The sequence below is a fragment of the Myotis daubentonii genome, chromosome 10 (assembly GCF_963259705.1).
Source record: "Myotis daubentonii chromosome 10, mMyoDau2.1, whole genome shotgun sequence".
Lineage (NCBI taxonomy): Eukaryota > Metazoa > Chordata > Mammalia > Chiroptera > Vespertilionidae > Myotis > Myotis daubentonii.
Genome location: NC_081849.1, coordinates 25,591,694 through 25,611,361, shown reverse-complemented (window position 1 = coordinate 25,611,361; position 19,668 = coordinate 25,591,694). Strand labels below are relative to the sequence as shown.

The 19,668-nt window shown below is 56.8% G+C and overlaps 1 protein-coding gene across 1 annotated transcript in view; it reads left to right on the top strand.

Moving 5' to 3' along the window:
* Positions 1-19,668, top strand: part of PLXNA4 (plexin A4) — a 416,580-nt gene that overhangs the window by 376,317 nt on the left and 20,595 nt on the right. Inside the window, exons 23-28 of the mRNA XM_059711811.1 lie at positions 1,691-1,757; positions 2,601-2,747; positions 6,665-6,824; positions 16,879-16,982; positions 17,491-17,590; positions 19,017-19,207. Coding sequence (XP_059567794.1) covers positions 1,691-1,757; positions 2,601-2,747; positions 6,665-6,824; positions 16,879-16,982; positions 17,491-17,590; positions 19,017-19,207 — 769 coding nt within the window. The remainder of the gene's footprint in view (positions 1-1,690; positions 1,758-2,600; positions 2,748-6,664; positions 6,825-16,878; positions 16,983-17,490; positions 17,591-19,016; positions 19,208-19,668) is intronic.

Genomic DNA, 19,668 nt, shown 5'->3' with positions numbered 1-19,668 from the left:
TGCCTCATCCTGGACCCTTGAAACCCCAGTGGTCACATGTGAATTGGTAGCCAGGTCCTGTGGCTTCCACCTTATAGGAGTTAGACCCTCTGACTCTATCCACGCTGCCATTGGCACTTTCCATGCACTCGAAGGCCTCTTCTCCGTTAGGCTGTTATTCCAGTGTCTTTTGCCTTCCCGTAGAATCTACAGAGTAGACAGAGGACCCACGTCCGGTCCTCCGCTTGGACCACCATTTACCGGCTGCCTCCCGTCCTTGTTCTCGGTCTAGGACAGGACCTCCTGCTTGGTCCCGTGCATAGATGTGGCTTTCAGAGCGCTGATCCCAGGCTTTCTCGGATGCAGTGGGCCTTGGCCTGGGCAGCTGCAAAGGTTGCTACACGCAGGAGCAGCCACATAGCTTTGGCAACAGCACAGTGGATCACTTGGATTTTTGTTTTGCTTCCACCACGCAGCTCCCCACCGGCATAATGCTGGCGTGGCCAGGCCTGCCAGAGCTCCCGGGGACATTTCCAGGCGTGGTCTTGCCCTATGCCTGTGTCTCCTGCTCTCGTTTTCTGCTCTCTCTCTCTCAGATGCCCTCTCTCCGCTCTGCCTGCCTTCGCCGCCTTTCTTCTTCTTGCCCTTGGCTGCCCCACTCCTTTCAACAGTCTTACTTCTTTTCTCCTCTCACCTTCATTGTGTGCCGACAACTGCCCAGCTGCCTTGGGATTTTAGTTATTAGTATCTTCAGGTGCCTTGCGACTTTCAAATCTATGTAGCCATGCCTGGATGGGCTGGTTTCTCTTTGGAGCTGGCCACACACGCTTAGTGCAAGGTTGAGTGTAGTCTGTTTTCTCTAAGTGGATGCAACCAAAAGTGGCCTTTGGCCAGTAACACTGCTGCTGTGTCTTCACTTCCAACGTAAAAGAATAAATGGACTTGGGTAGAGGCATGAAAGATGCAAGTTAGACTCAAGAAGGAACTTTCTATCATTGTACATGAAACACCAGGAGGGTTCCCAGAGGGAGTTCCAAAGAGCATGGAAGCCTTTGAAAGGGGACCATTCTGGCATCTCTTGGGAAGAGCGAGGCACAAGCTGCTGACAGCTCTGCGTCCAGCTTAGGTGAAAGGGTCAGTCCAATCTGGCCTTTTTGCCAGCACCCCCTGCTCCTGCCAACTTCCTTTCTATCGTCTGCCAAATTAGAAACTCCCAGGTTTTTTGTTTTTCTTTTCTCACCCAAATGAACTATAAAGTTCTCTAAGGCCCAATGTGATCCCTACGAGCCACATGTGACTTATAAAATCTAAATTAATTAAAGGTAAATAAAATGCAAATTCAGCTCCTCAGATGCTCTGGCCGCATTTCAACTGCCCTGTAGGCATATGCCTGGTGGCTACTGGATAGCAGAGAGAATGTTTTCATCATCCCAGACAGTGCCCAGCACTGCTAACCTGTTCCCACCAAAACCCGCCAGGAGCCTGGGCCCAGAGCAGTGTCTCCCAGCCTCGCAGGCAGAGCTTGTCGTATCGCTACGGGGTATCTAGGAGTCTGTGGACTCGGTATTCTTTAGGATCTCAGGATTTGATCCAAAAACCTTAAGCAGCAAGACCCATGCAGACTCCTTCCCCTGCCTCCCCAGTCCTGGGGTCTGACTGGCTGCTTCTGTCTTTGTCTTCCCCTGCTGGCCTGCTCGGTGGCGGGTGACAGGACTGAGTCAGTGGCCGAGAAGATGTTGACCAATTGGTTCACCTTCCTGCTCTACAAGTTCCTCAAGGTACGCTTGGCTGTGGGGTATCTCTGGCCTTGCCCCCGTTTCCCCACCAGCCTGGGCACCAACCTGCCTCCTCCCCAGCCTGCCCCATTTCCCTCATGGCCCCCAAGTCTATACCCCCAGGGGCCTGGCTGTTAGTACCCCAAAGAAACACAGTTCCCCTCATCACTGAGGGAACGGGCTCCTGACATGTCGGAGACAGCCTCGCAGCCAGTCCCAGCTCAAGGGACAGGTCCCGCAGGCTGCTTTCTCCGGGGCGAGCGGAGATGAGCCTCTGAGAGGTCCCTGCAGGAGCCATTCAGCTAAAAACAATTCACCCCCACTTCCCTGCTTTCCCTCTTCCTCTCCCTCCTGCCTCTCCCAGCCCCAGAGTGGCTGAGGCCGAGAAGGGTCCCAGGCAGGTACAGCAGCTGCCTTGCCAGCACATAAGTGATGACATGCCTGCGATTTGGAAGAGCTGCCCGATATCCAATTACTGACTTGTTTGCTGAGGAGGTCACAGCACTGAGGACTGACCTCGGTCTGAAGAGGGGGCTGCAGAGAAAGCGGGTGGAGGGGGATGGGGCAAAGGACCAGAGAGGGGGTGAGAGGCAGGAAGAGAAGAAGAGCTGCAGGACGGCGGCGGGACAGGGCAGATGGGAGAGGACAGTGTGGGCAAAGGAGCCCAGGGAGCCGTACCTCTGAAGGCGGGAGTGGAAAACCCAAGAGTAAAGCAGGTGGGAGCAGGAGGAGAGAAGCGAACCCGAGTTGCAGTCAGCAGCCCTCTGGAGAGGCAGGGGCCGTGGGAGCCTGGCCCCGCTCACCTGTGGTCCAGCGGCCGCCCAGCATGGTTGTTCTCCTCACCAGGAGTGTGCCGGGGAGCCCCTCTTCTCGCTCTTCTGCGCCATCAAGCAGCAGATGGAGAAGGGGCCCATTGATGCCATCACGGGTGAGGCCCGCTACTCCCTGAGTGAGGACAAGCTCATCCGCCAGCAGATCGACTACAAAACCCTGGTAAGCAGCCCCACAGCCTTTCCCTGGGCCCGGGGCAGCGGGCTTTGGTCTGCCCAGCCCCTGCCCAGCAGAGGGGACGGGGGAAATGCTGAAAAGCCACCTCTCCAGGTTTGCTCACTGCAAGGGGCCAGCCAGCTGCTCCCCCTGTGCCGGTCACCCCAGATGTCCTCTGTGCCACCACTCCGGGGCACCTGGATCGGGGACCAGTAGCTCAGACACACCTGAGCAACACTCCAGCAAAGTCTAGTGGGCTCCCGGGCCAGTGCCCTGAACCGTGGAGTCCTGAGCCCCTGCCAACTGCTGTCTGACTGACCCCCCTGAAGGAACGCTTTCTTTCTCACCCATTCTCCCAGCGAGGAGAGTGGACACCTCCATGCAGAGAGCAGGTGGGGGCACGAAGGAGCGGAACCCGGGAAGAGTTTCCCGTGGTTCTGAGGCCCACCTGTGCCCACTGGTTCAAGTCAAATCCGACGTGCCCCGAGCTGTGGAACGTGAGGCCAGGAGAGCCTAGTGGTGGAGGCGTTGTCCAGGGAAGGTGGGGATGCCCTCCGTGGAGGTTAGACCTCACCTCCTGACAGAGACCTCGGAGACAGCAAAGCTCAGCTTGTAGGAGCCCGGGGCTTGGAAACAGGCAGACCCGGCTTGGAGCCCTGACTCCGCTTCCGACTAGCAGGGTGGTTTGGGTTCATCTTAGTCTCAATCTCTCCAAGTCTGTGTTTCTGTATCTGAAAAAAAAATGGGGATAATACTAGACGATACTAAAGCAGAGATGACAATAGTATGCAGCCCCGAAATTGTGCAGAGGATGGAATGGGACAGGAGGGGGAGGCGCTGAGCCCGGGGCAAGTGCTCCCTGCCACCTTGCCTCGCTGCCACCCAGCCTGACCGCTGGCTGCCCGCTCCCTCCAGGCCAGGGAGCCCTCTCTCAGGCATTTTAGGAAAGAGTTGTGATCTTCCCACCAGGCCTTCCGTAGGGAAGGGGGCAGGAAGTGGAAAGGGACTGAGAAAATAAGAAAAATGTTGAGTGCTGGGGGGTGATGCTCATGGGGTGACCAAGAAGGAAAGACAGAGAACAGAAGATTTAACATGCACTGTGGGGGGATGGGGCACCTGGCAGGCCAGGCTGGGCATGGCAGAGCCAGACGTGAGGGTCGGCGAGCCAGGGAGAGTCCCAGACACAGAGGCCAGCTGGGGGGACTGTCCCTGCTGCTCTGAACGAAGCCATTCCTGCTGTCTGAGAGTGATGTGACCATGATGCACCTGTTACTCCATCTTCAGAGGCCCTGGGAAGCCCAACAGCATCCCACAGACTCGCCAGGATTGGCTCAGTTGCTAAGCTTTAAAGAGGTAGTGTGGGGCCAGGGCCCCTGCTTCCTGCAGGCCTGGTCTGCTCTGGAGGAGAGCGTTAGAGGCTCCTATTAAAATGGGAAAGGGGAAAAATCCTTCCAAAAACAGAGACTTGAAGAGACTTCTTAATGAGCCGGAACTACTATTGAAACATCTCTGCTGGATCTCTCCCCCTTCACTCCCTTCCTTTCCCATCTCATCAGTGGCTCCCCAATATTGCATCCAACACAATGAGCTGTAAGAATGCCCTGTGCCCAAACCACAGGGTCCTTCTATTCCATAGGTTAAGGTATCGTTAGCACAGCTGGCTCAGGCTCGCTTACACAGCACGTGGGGAAGTCGGAGGGGGTCAGGGAAGAGCATCCAGGAAGGTGGAAACCCTGGGAAGAGGCTCTGTGGGGAATGGGGGAAGAAATTACAATTGTTTTACCCAGAGAAGAAATTTGGCTGCAGGGAGACTTAATACCCACCTTTAGGCCAGTGAACGGAAACTCCCACGCACAGAAGTGGGAGTAGCCCCAAGGCTGGTGAGGACCGGAAAGGAAGAAAGTGTTAGACAGCAGCAAGGGGTCACAAAAAGATAGGAGGTCGTGGGATTCGGCAGTGGCTGGGGGAGCCCAGGGTGCTTTGGGCCAACTGATGGTGACCTTGTTCTTGGCAGAAGGGATAACCACAAAGAATGAGACAGCTGCTGACTGGCTTGAGGACATATTGCTTTATAGCAGCTGCCCCTCTTCAGTGCTGAGTGATTAATTGTATTGATACTAGAACTTAGACTAGGGCCCTGCTGCTGGGAGTGCCCATCTGCATCCCCTGGGAGCCTGCTAGATGCTCACCTGGTAGCCTGCTAGATGCTCACCCAAGAGCCTGCTACAATGCAGAATTGCAAGCCCCATCCTAGACCTCCGGAATCAGAGTCTGCATTTTAACAAAAACCCTCACCCAGCAGGAAAAACACACCAGGAAGTTTCCTTAGAAACTAGCCAAGGGTCATGGGAGTGGTGGTGGGAAGGAAACTTCTGGCTGGAGCTGTGGCTTGGCCGGTGGCTGGGAATCCTGTCCCTCAGTGGGGCCACTGCTGCTTCTCTGCCTGCCCTAAGCTCCATGGAGCTCTCCCAGGGCCCCCATGAGCCCTCTCCTCTTGGTCTCTTGGCGGAGGAGGCCCAGAACAGGCTGCATCGCTGCCCGGGGCAGGCCCGGAACACAGGACAGCAGGGAGGCCAGGGCACGGAGCAGCAGGCTGTGCTTGGCCGCTGAGGGGGCAGGGAGGGTCCAGAGGCTTTTAAAGGACAGAGCGGCTGGCGAGGGCACTCAGAGCGGCACATGGTTCAGAGTTCCTTCCACCATTGTTCTCCGTTTAGGACATTTTGAGAATGAGAGTTTTGGTTTTACAGATTTAGGAGGGTTTTTTTCTTCTTCTTAATGGAATAAGCATGTTCCTATTTGAGCTCATAGCAGTCTGGTTGCTAATGAAAGGCAGGCATCCAGGGGCCAGGGTTCTGATTGCCACCACATGGAGTGAGGGTGAGGGGGTGAGGGGGTGAGGGGGTGAGGGGGTGAGGGGGGGAAGGTCGTTGTCTGAGTCTGCAAACCAGACGTGCAATTGGGAAATGGTTGGGGTGGGGGGTGCAGTGAGAGTTCAGAGGAGAAGCACAGGGGCTCGGGCAGCAGGGTTGGAGGGAGGGTACAGGTGCCCAGAGTGGCATGGCCACTGGACAGCCCCTGTGCCCCACAGCATGCGCCCGCTCCACTGTGGTCCCCCAGGATCCCCACAGCCTCAGCCATGCAGAGCGAGCCTCTGGAAACAGCAAGGGAAGAAAGGCCTCTGGAAACATCCCAGAAGTTTTTAAAGGAAAAGATACAGTTTGGTGCTTTAAGCAGAGCCTTCACTTTTCTGACTAGTTCCAAAAGGAGAGGTTGAGGTCCTGAGCCAGGGTAGCCTCTCTCCCTCACACAAGGTTTCAGGGGTCTCGGGTGGCCTGAACCTGAAATGTTTTATGAGCCCCAAACCCTCATAAACCCAAAGCTTATGAAAACTTGAGAGAAAGGCACCAGATCCACATTAGTGTGAGTGTGTGTGAGAGGGAGGACAAGGAAGACAGACTGACACACACAGATGGGGAGGGGGGGGAGGCGGTCAGCGGTGGGTGAGAGTCTGGGTGTGCACTTGAGAAGGTACCTCTGCACGTTGTGTGTGTGTGTGTGTGTGTGTGTGTGTGTGTGTGTGTGTGGAGAGTGCACGCATGTATGCATTAGTGTCCAATCTCATGCAGATTTCCCCTCACTGCCTCCTTCTACTTGGACATGGTTCTCTCTGAAAAAAAAAATCAGATTGTTCAGTGTGCAGCCCTACTCCTGCAATGACCCTGAAGTCACAGCGCCTTCCTGCTGCTCGTAGGACTAGAAGGACAGAGGGCTTGGTGGGGACACAGTTGGGCCGGGCTCTCCCCAGCCCCCTCCGGTCCAGCCCGCAGAGGGGGAGCTGGTCAGGACAGGGGCCCGGGATGCTGCAGGGACCCTCCAAGCTCTTCCTGCTGCCCACCCCATGTGGTTCTCTCCCCCTCCCCCAGGTCCTGAGCTGTGTCAACCCAGACAACGCCAACAGCCCTGAGGTCCCAGTGAAGATCCTCAACTGTGACACCATCACTCAGGTCAAGGAGAAGATTCTGGATGCCATCTTTAAGAACGTGCCCTGCTCCCACCGGCCCAAGGCTGCAGATATGGACCTGGGTGAGTGGCGGCCCACCCAGGGCTGTCCTGTGAGTGGTTGGAAGCACCTCTTACTCGATGGTGGAGCCAGGGTTCAGGGAGAAGGCACGCACAGCTCCTGGGGGCCCAGGGTATCTCCTTCGTGGCCACTTAGTGAGCAGTAAGCAGAGAAGGGCTGCAGTCTGCTGCCATCTGACAGCCTGGGGGGTCTTTTGAGTAGCTGAGGGTGGACGTGGAGGTATCCTATCTGCAGTGCGGAGGTTTTAGTCTGAGTCTGTGTGGTTCAAGGTCTTGCCATTGCCTTTGTTGTGCCCCCAGGCTCTGCCCTTCCCTCTGTTCCGTGCCTGTGCTTTTTGCTGACTACCTGAGGTGTGAGGGATCTGGGTCAGTGATGGAGGGAGGAGGAAAGAATAGAGAAAAATGAGCTCTGGCACCTACGGGGGAGCAGGGTGACATTTTATTTGAATGTTCCACGAATAGATCGCATAGCCTATATAAACAAGGGCACGCCACGTAGGGCCAGCTGTACTTAGACCCAGTTATGAACTGCCTGCCTGTTTAGTACGCTTTCTTCCTGGGAAATCCTAGCAGGGAGCCCCAGGCTCCAAAGAGACCCGTGCTGAGAGAGGCGGTGTGGCTCCTGGGTCAGCATCAGACACACCTGACGTGGAGTCCTGGAGCTGCTGAGTTCCAGCTGTGTGACCTTGGTCAAGTTACTTAACCTTTCTGTGCCTCCGTCTTCTTGCCCATAAAGTGGAGATAATAGTACCTGCCTTGGGATGCGTGAAAAGCCTCTGAGTGCAGTGCCGGCCCCAGTCAGTGTTGGCTGCTGCTAGGGCTGCGTGTGAGGATAATACTAGTGAGGCAACGGTGCGTGTCTGCTTGTTGATCCTGGCCCCGGACAGGAAGGCTTCTGTGTGTCTGTGCTGTGTCTGGGGAACCGTGGCAACATAGGGTTGGGAGGACCTCCAGAGGCCGCTAATCCATCCGTCTGGCCTCTAAGCTGGCGTCAGCTAAGCCATCCGAGACACATGGGCATCTGCGCTATTTTCTAAAACCCACAGCAAATCCTCACCCTTTCCCACTGCAGTGCCCCACCCAAATGCTGGTGCCTAAAGACGCAGGACCAGGAAGTTCTGCTAACTCGCCTCAATTCTTACTGCTTCACTGAACCCCTCTCCTCTCGCTGGGCTCCTGGCAGGGTGTGTCGGGTCCGGTGCCCAGAGCCCTGATGCCCGGGGAGAGAGACTGGGCAAGCGTGTGCTCTCCTTCACTTGGGAGGTGTCTCTGTGAATGTTGTTTCTGGAGGGAAGGAAGGAAGGAAGGAAGGAAGGAAGGAAGGAAGGAAGGAAGGAAGGAAGGAAGGAAGGAAGGAAGGAAGGAAGGGAGGAAGGGAGGAAGGAAGGAAGGGAAGGGAAAGAAAGGGAAGGGAAGGGAAGGGAAGGGAAGGGGAGGGGAGGGGAGGGGAGGGGAGGGGAGGGGAGGGGAGGGGAGGGGAGGGGAGGGAGGGAGGGAGGGAGGAAGGAAGGAAGGAAGGAAGGAAGGAAGGAAGGAAGGAAGGAAATGTAAGAGTTGGGGGGAGGGGGTGAGTGTGTCCACATGTATCCTGGGGCACTGGTCCCTAGAGTCAGATTGGACATTTGGGTCCACATGCGGGTGACTCTGTTGGAATGAGGATCCCATGGATGGATGACGTGAAGGGGCCTGTTACAGGAGCCGTGGGAGAGAAAATGGTCACTGACAAGGAGGACCCTGTGTTCCCCATCCCCAAGCAATTAATTCAGTGGCTGCTCCATGATGGGTTTCTCAGGTAGCACCCAGCATTCCGTTAGCTTTTCTGTGGGAGCCACGGCAGGGGCCACCCTTGGCTTCTCAGTGCCCCTCTCTGCAACCTGGGTGGGAGGGTAATCCTGACATAGTGAGGCCAGCGCAGAGCTGCTGGGAACTTCATGCTGGGGGGTGAGTTTGGAGCAGTGAGGTGGTGCTGGACCCCAGAGGCCCTCCTGCGTGCGGTGCTGACAGAGCCCTGTGCTCTGGTACTTGGGGATGGGGGCCTCCCCACGCAGGTGGGCGCCAGGTGTGTGTGTCAGCCTCCACCTGCCGCACCGAGACAGCTTCCGCACGGAAACGCTTCTCCCTTCCCAGCGCAGGGCAGGTGGGTGGGGAGGAACACACGCATCCCATCCTGTCGTGGCTCAAACACCTGCTGGATCTCAGGAGGGATGGGGCCGGCGTCCTTCGGCATCAGTTAAGGCTCAAGCTCAGGGCCCCTCTGGAAGCAGATCCAGGGGCCACCACTTCTGCACCAGTTGGTTTCCTGGGGAGAGACCCCTTCATGGCTGGTAGATGCTGCTCAGGACTTCGCCTCCCCACCCCGTTAGCTTTAGAAAATTGCTTCCTTCAAAGGCCTGGGGGTGCGGGCCCCGCAAAGCAGATGGTTAATGGGAAGATCTCGGCTTCCCACAGCCACAGTGGGAAAAACCTGCAGTGGAGGTGGCCGCTCCAGCTCAGCCAGGGCCCTCCTGCCGGCCACCTTGGGTGTGGGCAGCCCGAGCCTGCGTGCAGCCAGGACCTGCCTGAGGGTTGCACCTCTGCAGCTAGAGGCTGCTCAGGCAGGGGGAAGCTGCCTGCTTCATAGGGGGCCAGGCCTCCTGGGTCCCAGTGCTCACGACAGTGCTCACACCTCAGGCACCAAGAGAATAAAGTGCCACCTCCTGTCGCAGGTGCTGGGGGAGGACCCAGGGCCAGCCTGGGGGACAAGCCTCCACAGCATGGACAGATGAAGGGAGGGGGCCAAAGAAGAGCCCCCCTGGAAAGGAGGTCATGGTCATGCTGAAAGCTAGCCACGGCCGCATGATGGGTGCTCCTCTGAGAAAAAGTCCTTTCTTCTGTTAAATCCTGCATTTGGAGCTGCCCCCTCTCTCTGGCCCTCTTTCTGCCACAGCCACATCATGTAATAACGAAAGCTGGGCCCCTCAGAGACCCAGATCCTTCTTCTGCACAAAGACTCAGCCTCCAGACCCCCAGGGGGAGAGCAGGCAAGGAGAGTGGTTTCCATTCTGTAGGTGAAAGTGCTTTGAAAGCTAAAAGCAATTTACAAATGTAAGGTGTGATTGTTGTAAAAAAGTAATCTATGCCAAAGGAATGCATAGCAGGCAGGCAGGGAGGGGACTGGCTCAGCCACATGGGCTGGGCAGAGGCAAGGCAGCCAAGCGTCCCCCATCTGCATTCTCCCCAGACCTCCTCCTCCCATAGCTGAGGGCATTGGGCAAAGACTGCCTTCCCCTCCTGAGATCAGCCCCCTGCAAGGCAAGAGCACCTGTCCCAGGCCAGCTCAGAAGGAAGCAAGGGCATTTTAAATTACTCAGATAATTGTCCCAAGTAACTCCAGTCCTAACACCCTCCCCCTGCCCTCCCCCATCTCTGTGGCTCCCGGCCTGGCCTAGCCCCTCAGTCCTGACGCTTTTATTCTTTGATCCTTAGACTGGAGGTCTCCCACTCCTCCCCCCACCCATTCAGCAAACTTTCCCAGGTACTGGGAACCCAGATGGGGAATTATCTTGGGATTCTCCAGAGAAACAGAGGTGTATAGATAGGACGTGCATTGGAATGTATAGATAGGTAGATAGATAAAGAGATAGATGATGATAGATAGATAGATAGATAGATAGATAGATAGATAGATAGATTTTAAGGAATTGGCTCACATGGTTATGGAGTCTGAGTCCATTCGGGCTGCTATGACACCCCACAGACTGGGTGGCTTATAAGCAGCAGCTGGCAGATTTGGTGCCTGGTCAGGAAGTTGGCACCTTCTCCCTGGTCCTCACAAGGCTGAAGGGGCAAGGGATCCTCTGAGGTCCCACTGATGAGAGCTTTACCCTCATGACCTAATCCCCTCCCACAGGCCCCTCTCCCTCTATCACTACATTGGGGGTTAGGATGTCAACATGGGACTCTGGGGTCACAGACATCCAGTCTACAGCAGGGAGGCTGGCAAGTCCAGAATCTGCGAGGTGGGCCAGCTGGCTGGAGACCCTGGGAGGAGCCAGCGTTGCAGTTCAAGGCCGAGCTCCCTCTTGCTCGGGGGGAGGCCAATCTCTTGTTCTCCTGCGGCCTTCGCCTAATTGAATGAGTCCACTCACATTATGGAGGACAATTACTTTACTCAGAGTCCACCAATCCAAATGTTAATCCCATCTCAAAAATGATGATTTTCCTCACAGGAAATCCAGAATAATGTTTAACCGCACAGCTGGGTGCCACGGCCCAGCCGAGCTGACACTGAAATTAACCATCACGGGAGCCAGAGTGAAGGATACGGGGGCCCACCTTCACTTCAGTCTGCTGGAATTGGGGGGAGGAAAGATATCACAGGGCAGGGCATGGGGGCTGTCCTGGACAGATGGGTCTCTGGGAGGTCTCAAAGCACAGTGCCGAGGGTGCCCCCTCCGTTATCCTGAGGCTGTTCTCACCAGGTGTATGTCCCTTCCCACCCACAGGGATCGGGTACAGGTACCCCTTTGCACTGCTAAACTCTTCAACCAGCATATAGCATCATAAAAGGCTACCTGGGGCACCCTCTGTGTCCGGCATGGGGGTACCAATGTAGCAGAAGGCAGGACAGCCCTCTTTCTGAGTCTTGGAAATCTTTTGTCTCCTCCCTGGAGGAAATAATTGTTACCATTCGCTTCCATTTTGAAGGAGGAGAATCTGCAGCTCAGAGAGGCACAGTGCCTGGGCCCTGGTCACAGGCCAAGGAGGTGGAGGGAACACTCATGCCAGCCCACGCCTTCTCCTCCGTGGGCCTTAACCTCTAGAGATTCCTGAGGTTTAATGCAAATGCTCTATCAATAGCCCCCGGGACTCCGCCACCCCCTCTGTCTTGCCATTCAAGTCCTGCTGAAAGGATATATTTTTTCAAATAAGTAATTCCTGTATGCAATAAAAAGATACACTATCTTCTGAGTGAAATATAAAGAGTTCACAGCAGCTGTCTCCCCAGTTTGCATTTTCCGCTGCACCTGATGGGAAGCACAGATAAAGATAATGGGATTTTTTTTTCTTTTTTAGTTCACCTCCCTCTCTCCCTGCAAGGTGGAAGTGTAACAAATTGGATTGTGAGTGTCTGTCCTTTGTGTTTGGAGCCTGGAGCAGGGCACCAGGCTGCAGGGCAGGAGTTGCCAGGGAGGTCGGGGCTAGCAATTTTCTCCTAGTGCCATGCATGTGAATACCAGGGTCACCTTCCCTCCTTCCTCCGCCCACCACCTGCCTTTTAAATTCTTCTTTTACCCAGCACACTGCCCAAGTGACACCGGACCTCTGTGTTCTACATTCAAGAATATCCATTAAGCTCTAACTCATCTCTCTTAAATCCAGTGGTGTAGCACAACCTTCTTCCTTGAGCTCCGGACTTACCACGTAGCAACCCTAGCCAGTGCGGGCGCTTTTCAGTTTGCAAAGACCTGGAGCCCAAACTGCTGACGGCACAGTTCTATTTAGGAATTTCTTCTTTTAAGCACCCCGTGTCATCGTTCAATTATTTTATGTTTTAGAACTGGCTCAGACAATAAACTTTTTTTAACAAAGCCTATTTAGATGGGACAGCCTCCGCTCCCAGGGCAGGTTTGCAGACCTTGTTTGAGGTCACGGCCCTCTCAGCTCTCCCGTGATGCACACCCCTGTGCTTCCGCGCGGCCAGGGCCAGGCGTTGAGGGTCTCAGGCTCTGGCCGTGCTCCCTGGACTCACCTGCCAGCAGGTGTGCAGCAGGAGATCGTGTCTCCTCCAGATTTCTGCTCAGGACCCTGCTTTTGGAGGGAGAGCGGGCTCTGTGCAGGGTGGCGGGTGCTCCCGGTGAGAACCTGCTCTCGTGGCCCCCAGGTGAGGAGGGTGGCCTGGGTGGAACACAGGCATCTGGCTATGGAGTTCCTCCCTCTGGATCATGAGGGTTGACTCCGCCAATTCTAACCAGCCTGTAGGCATCTCCCTCCTGCCTTGCCCTCCTAGGCCTGCCCTCCTAAAGTTCCCTGTGATGGGTCTGAGGATGGATGGTGGTAGGAAGGCTGGACCAGGACTGGCTGGGGGGATGGGGGCGTGGGGGTGGGGGGACGGGGAGGAAGGGTTGCTGCAAAGCTTTCTGGGTCCCCAGCCTGGGTAAAATGAGGTGCATGCACGAAAGTATGTGCTTGTGTGTCCATGTGTGTGTGCCTATATCTGTGTGTGTGTGTGTGTGTGTATGCGCACACACACCCACCATGCTCCTGCCAGCAAGCACAGGGCATGAGGGTCGGAGCTAGTGAGTTCATGTGTGCACCTCCGGGAGGGTTTGCTTCTCGGGGTAGCATCTGCTGGTGGGTGGGGGACCCTCCCGGAGCTGGGCCAGTGATGTGCTCAGTTCAGCGTCTCCTTCCAGGGTTGGCTTGCAGATGAACCAGCCCCCTCTCTTTCCCTAGACACCTTTCACAAACCCGGGACACACCATGGAGCCCCAGCTCCTCTTCCCTGTCGAATCTCCAAGCATTCTCTCTGGTCTATCTCCTGGACACCCCCTGCAACTCCTTCCCCGCCCCACTGCCTTAGCCCAGGCCCTAAGGCAGCTGTCTTAGGCGAGGCTCCCCACCTCTTCTCCTTCACCCTGTCTCTGTGGCCCTCAGTTCAATCCCAGGCACCCTAGCATGGTATGCCAGATCATTCCTAACTCATTTCCTCTCTTGTGTGTGCCTCGCCAGCCTCTTCCTTCCACTGCCTCCACATGCACGGATCCCTAGACGTGTCCCATAAATGGCACCTTTGGATCTGAACCGCTGTCCCCATGCTAAGTGAGGCAAAGGCTATTGAGCCTTCAGCACTCAGCTCTGGCCACCTCCCCACCCCTGATCCTGCAGACCCTGCTCTTCCTCCAATCACCTGAGTCTTGATTCATTGTTCTCCACACAACATTGCCCACAAACCTCAGCCAGTGGGCAAAGCTTGTGTCCACCCACCAGCGCAACTTGGCTTTGCTGAAAAGGAAGTTCTGTGTCCAAGCTACACTGCCAGTGGTGCCCCTGGGTTCCTAGAGCTCTGAGTATGGAGCTGAGTGGACGCAGCTACCTGCCAGCATCATGGCGCAGCCACAGCCCAGGGTTCCAGCCAGCTATAGCTCTCCCTCCCCCCACACTCGTGATGGTGGGAGTCACAGTGCCATGCTGCAGTGCCCGAGCTGTGCCACGTCTGCCGGAGTCTGGGGCCTCTGCTTATCTATCTTTGTATCCCGAGGACCTGGTCCAGTGCCCCACCCAGAGGAGGAACCCTCTCGGGGTCCTTGGGAGGGAACTCAACTGCTTGGCAGAGTGAGCAGCGGCTGGGGATGATGACCCGGGTCTGTCTTCCCAACCTGTTTCTTTAACCTCCAGTCACACAATTAGAAGAATGAGTGGCAATAATTTAGAAGAATTTATTTCTGGAATGGGCATGCCTTCTTGTGACTCTGAGGACTTCAGACCATCCTGGGTCCCTGGTTGCTAACAGAGTAGCTCTCTGTTCACCTCTGACTTAGCTCACTGTCTGCCTGCCATGGTCCTCTTTTCCTACCTGGGAAAGGGCCCCATCACACACTCACACACTCTTCCCCCTCATCCGTTCACCCACGCAGGCACTATTCCTTTAAGAAACACGCATCCAGGACTTGCTCTGCCCCAGGTGCTGGGCCAGCCCTGCTGGGTGGCCTCTAGCAGCATCATTTCTGTGTTCCAAGGACAGGCCATCACTCCTTAACTGCTCGGGGTGCACATGGCCACGCTCTGCCCTACTTTTCAGTTTGGGGCAGAGAGGCGGCCTGACTTTCATTTGCTTACATAATAGTGGACACAACCCAGAGCCAGGGCGGCCGGGTACAGCCACACAGGCGGCTCACTCCGACGCTGTGCACTGCTCAGCTCAGGGCGGTTATGCAACAGGGGAGTCCACCCGGGGCTCCAGAATCCGCTGTCCCTGCTAGTCCCTCAGGCTGTGCGGCTTGTCCAGATTGCACTGAGGTACCCGGCTCCATCGGAAGGGGTGCCAGTGCAGCTGCTAAACCAGACGCTGGCTCCGGCTGGTCCCGCCCCATTTGGTCTCGGCAAGGCCCACAGCCCATCAGTGGAGGAGACCCCTTCTCCCTTGGGCCCAGCCAGCGGGCTTAGCATTCAGCCTCATCCCCGGCTTTGCCTCACGACCCCATGCAAGAAACGCAGAACACTGACTTCTGTGCCCCAATCTGCCGTGCTGTCCCCCACCCCGTGCAGCCCTGACTTAATGGCCCTGGCACCACTCCCCAGGCTGGCAGGGACACCCAGGAGGCTTTGTCTGTCAGGCCCCACTGTGTGACTGGGACAATGCACACCATGTCGTCGTCCTGGGCTTCACCAGGATCTGAGTGAACCGCCTGTCAGCGGCCCAGCCAGCTGGGAAATATTCCTCTTCTTTTGTCCCAGCCACTCAAAAATACCTGCATGCATACATCCACACAGAGCCACGTGCAATTTAAAACCCGCACAAATAAAACAGCACAGCAGCAAGCAAAACACTGGTGACCAGGTGCCTCCCTGGGGCATTTCTCCTGTTGCTCGCCCCCTACCTGCCCCGAGGCCCTAATCGCCAGGATCAGTTCCAGCTGATCAGCAGCAGCACTAAGTGATGGGCGGTCTCTGGAGGCCCAGGAGGGCCCCGCTCCGGTGAACACAGGTGGCGTCCTTATGTGCTCATTCCTGGGACAGTTGGACACCACCTGAGGCGCTACACCAGGCAGCGGGTGAGCCCAGGAGCAGGAGGCTGGGGCTTTGATGCCAGGAGCATCTCTGCTCTGTCTGAGGGCAGGCAGCCCCTCTCTGGGCCTGTTTTTCCATCTGTAGCACTGCCCACACCAGGTGAACAAGGCAGGAAGGAATGGCGCCCTCCGTGCCACCAATGTGGCTGGTCATGGGCCCACAGCTCAGCCTTGACCAGAGCGGAATGGAGGGAGGGGATCCGAAATGTGTCTCTGTGGGCCAGAGGAAAATCCATGGCGGGGTCAGGCGAGGACTGGGTAACTCGTTCCAGCCCTCACTGCCCTCTGTGAATCCCAGGCTCGCACGGCTCCCAAGTGTCAGCATCTGGGAGGCGTGGAGGGCAGTGTGGCTGCCTGGAAACCAGACTCCTGGCTTCCTGGCTGGAACACATGTTGCAGTGATTTTAAAAGGCTGTTTTCCTTGTTTTCCTTTCTGGTGTGTGCGTGTGAGCGTGTATGCATGGGCGGGTGGCTGTGTGCGTGCACATGCGCCAGAGCCTGTGTGTCTGGCATGTCTCCGGTCTCCATCCCCAGGAGATGGGTGCCACGTGTGCGATGGGATGTGGTTGATGAGAAACAGCCTCCTGGTTGCCCACGTGGGATCCATCAGCCAGCCCATGTGTTGTAGGTGTCGGGGCCCATGAGGAGAATGTGGGGGTGTAAGTCTGTGCCTATAACATCAACTAATTAGGTGTTGGGTAGATCCCCGAGATGCTGTTATCCACATCAGCTCTGGGGATGCGGCTGTTTCTGGCATGAGAACAGGCTCCGCTGGCCTCTCCGCTCTGATTCATCCAGTCTCCCTGCCCACGGTGACCCGCCTTCGAGCTTTCAAGGGCAGGACACACCCCTGGCGCAGGAACAGGGTGAACAGTGCCGCACCTGCAACCCAGGTCTCTGTAGCTCCAAGCCAACGAGCGTGTGGCATGACAGTGCCATTGCATTGGCTTCGTGCTTTCTTACCTGCTTCCACCTGCCTCGTTCACTCAGCCAAGGTTTACTAAACATCTGCTCCCTGCAGATGTGGCCATTCCCAGAGAACAGGTGGGCAGGGAGGACAGGTGACAGCATCCCTGGTTCTGTCACATAGTTTTAGGGATGAAAATCAGAACTGGGACTCGGCCCCTCTGCACCGAGAGCGTCTGCACCCCGTCCTCAGGGAGTGTCTGCCAGCATTTGTTGTTCAGGGTGCCCCTCGATAAGGCTGTGTGGGTGCCTACACAGGGTCCTCTGGATCCCCAGGGGAGGGACCCGAGGGCTGCTCTGAGCTGCCGCTGCTCCCTCCGCAGAGTGGCGACAAGGAAGCGGGGTGCGGATGATCCTGCAGGACGAAGACATCACCACCAAAATCGAGAACGACTGGAAGAGACTAAACACGCTGGCCCATTACCAGGTGTGGGGACTGTGGAAGGGAGGAGGGGCTGGCCAGCAGGGCCCTGTTTCCTGCCCTCTCAGTCCTTGAATAGCAGGTCCCCAAGGCTAGACATCCAGTCCTAATTCCTCCTCCCAGCACCTCATGTTTTCCAGTGACCCCGGAGAACTGAGGTCCCCAGCAGGAAACCCTGACCTCCTTGGGGACAGGCACTGATGGGCTGCTTCCCTCAGGGCCTGGGCGATCCTGAGAGAAACATCTCCTAGTCCCCACGTGGGACCCCTCCGCAAGCCTGGGTGTTGTAGGGGAGAGGGGGTGCTAGTGAGAAGCTCTTGCCAGTGACCCCCCAAGAGTGAGTCACCACACAGAACACTGTTCAGTGTCCAGATCTGTCTTGTTTTGATCAAAGGAAAGCCAACAGCCTCCCAAGTCCTCTAGTTCTCTGGCGCAGCCTGAGTTCATCCTGGTGTGTCCCCATCCCCCGGGGAGGCAGAGCTGTGCCCAGCCCTCAGGAGCCTCTTCCCCACAGGTGCCCGATGGTTCTGTGGTGGCTCTAGTGTCCAAGCAGGTGACAGCCTACAATGCAGTGAACAACTCCACTGTCTCCAGGACCTCGGCGAGCAAATACGGTGAGTCCGGTGCCCTGAGCAGCTGTTGTCATGTTGGCAGTGCTGCTGGAAGGCATGGACCCCCGGGACAAGGATCTGGGCGGAGTCAGATTGGTGAGGTAGGCAAGGAGCTGGGGGGAGTCAGTCAGGGGGGAAGGAGCTGGGGGGAGTCAGGCAGGGGGGAAGGAGCTGGGGGGAGTCAGGCAGGGGGGAAGGAGCTGGGGGGAGTCAGGCAGGGGGGAAGGAGCTGGGGGGAGTCAGGCAGGGGGGAAGGAGCTGGGGGGAGTCAGGCAGGGGGGAAGGAGCTGGGGGGAGTCAGGCGGGGGGGAAGGAGCTGGGGGGAGTCAGGCAGGGGGGAAGGAGCTGGGGGGAGTCAGGCAGGGGGGAAGTAGCTGGGGGGAGTCAGGCAGGGGGGAAGGAGCTGGGGGGAGTCAGGCAGGCTGCCACAGGAGAGGAGAGCGGGCTGGGAAGGAGCTCCTGGTTCGGGTGCAGGAGCAGAACTCACCCCCTAGAGCAGGAAGGAACTCTCACCTTTGCCAGCATCTTAGTCAGAAAGACGCTTTCACTGTGTGATACTCATTATCGTGCGTCAAGTTCATAACAATCCAGTGGATTAAATAATTATTATTTCCTCCTATTATGCAGATTAGCAAATTATAACTCGGAGGCATGGCAGCACACTGTGTAAAGGTCACGCTGTTATGAAGCGTTTAAGGGAAGGTACAGGCCCAGGTTTATGGTTCTGAGGTGGGGGGATGGGGGGAGCACTGGATGTGGCCTGGAAGCCCAGGTGCCACCCTGTCCCGCCACCTTCTGAGTGCCTGGGGGCCAGCTGCCTGACCACCACACGACCTGGTTTTCTTACCAGCAAAATGGGGTTTGAAAAAACTACCAAAATGGCAGGATCATTCTGGAAAATCAATAGAACATAGAATAGTGCCACACACAGTAGGCCCTTCATCGTCTCTTCTGCACAACACTTGCATTTCAGCAAATAAGGGGGAAGAAGTGGCCCAGGCCAGAGGGGAGCGTGCAGGTGAGCAGCTGGCGAGACAGCTCCGTGGCTGGTCCAGTCATTAAGGGAGACAGGCTACCTGCTCTTACGCTGGTACTTAATTGGCCACTCTGAACGCACCCTGAGACATGACTTGCGAACTCTTACCAGGGAAGTGGAAAAGAGGACAAGCTTATATTTTTACAAGTTGAACAATTCCAGGCTGGCGAGATGCAAGTGCAGGAGGAACGGAGCGGAGTGGGTGAAGTAGCCACAGGTTTCCCGGGGGTGCCGGGAAAGGCCCCCAGTTCCAGGGAATGGGCCAAGCCGAGGCAGGGGGACAGGCAGAAACCCGCAGGAAGGACGGGGTAGTAGTTGGCCTCGGCTGCGGCGGGTGCGCTGTGAGTGAGGAAGGCTGAGTGGCCTCACACGCGTGGCCCATCGCGTTGGCAGAGAACATGATCCGGTACACGGGCAGTCCCGACAGCCTCCGCTCACGCACGCCCATGATCACCCCTGACCTGGAGAGTGGAGTCAAGATGTGGCACCTGGTGAAGAACCACGAGCACGGGGACCAGAAGGAGGGGGACCGGGGGAGCAAGATGGTGTCCGAGATCTATCTCACCCGACTACTGGCCACTAAGGTATTAGACTTCAGACGGGGCGGGGCATGTGTGAGTACAGTAAGGGTCTTCACCCCTTCCCTGCCTGCCCCCTGAGCTGCCCGAGCTGTGAAAGACCCAGCATTTGCACCAGGACCCCTCTACTCATGGCAGGCACTGGCAGCACAGCACGCCTTCCCAGCACAGAACCTCAGAATCCTTCTCACCCGGGGCTCCGGGCAAACCCCACCCACACATCAGTGTTGGCGTGCCGCCCGAAGTTATGTTTCCTTCCCTGTGCGGTTCTCACACACATGCCACGTCTATTCACATTCTTCCGCCACCCTTCTGAAAGAATGACGCTTCTTTGGGTGGCGTACAGTCTGTAGTGATGGGACGTGGGGCCCATCAGTGACTTTCCAGGCACCGGTTCTGAGCCTGGTTCTGGGGACAGTCTGTGCCGGCCGTTAGTCTTTCGCCCGGAGGCTGGCCTGGGCCCTGCT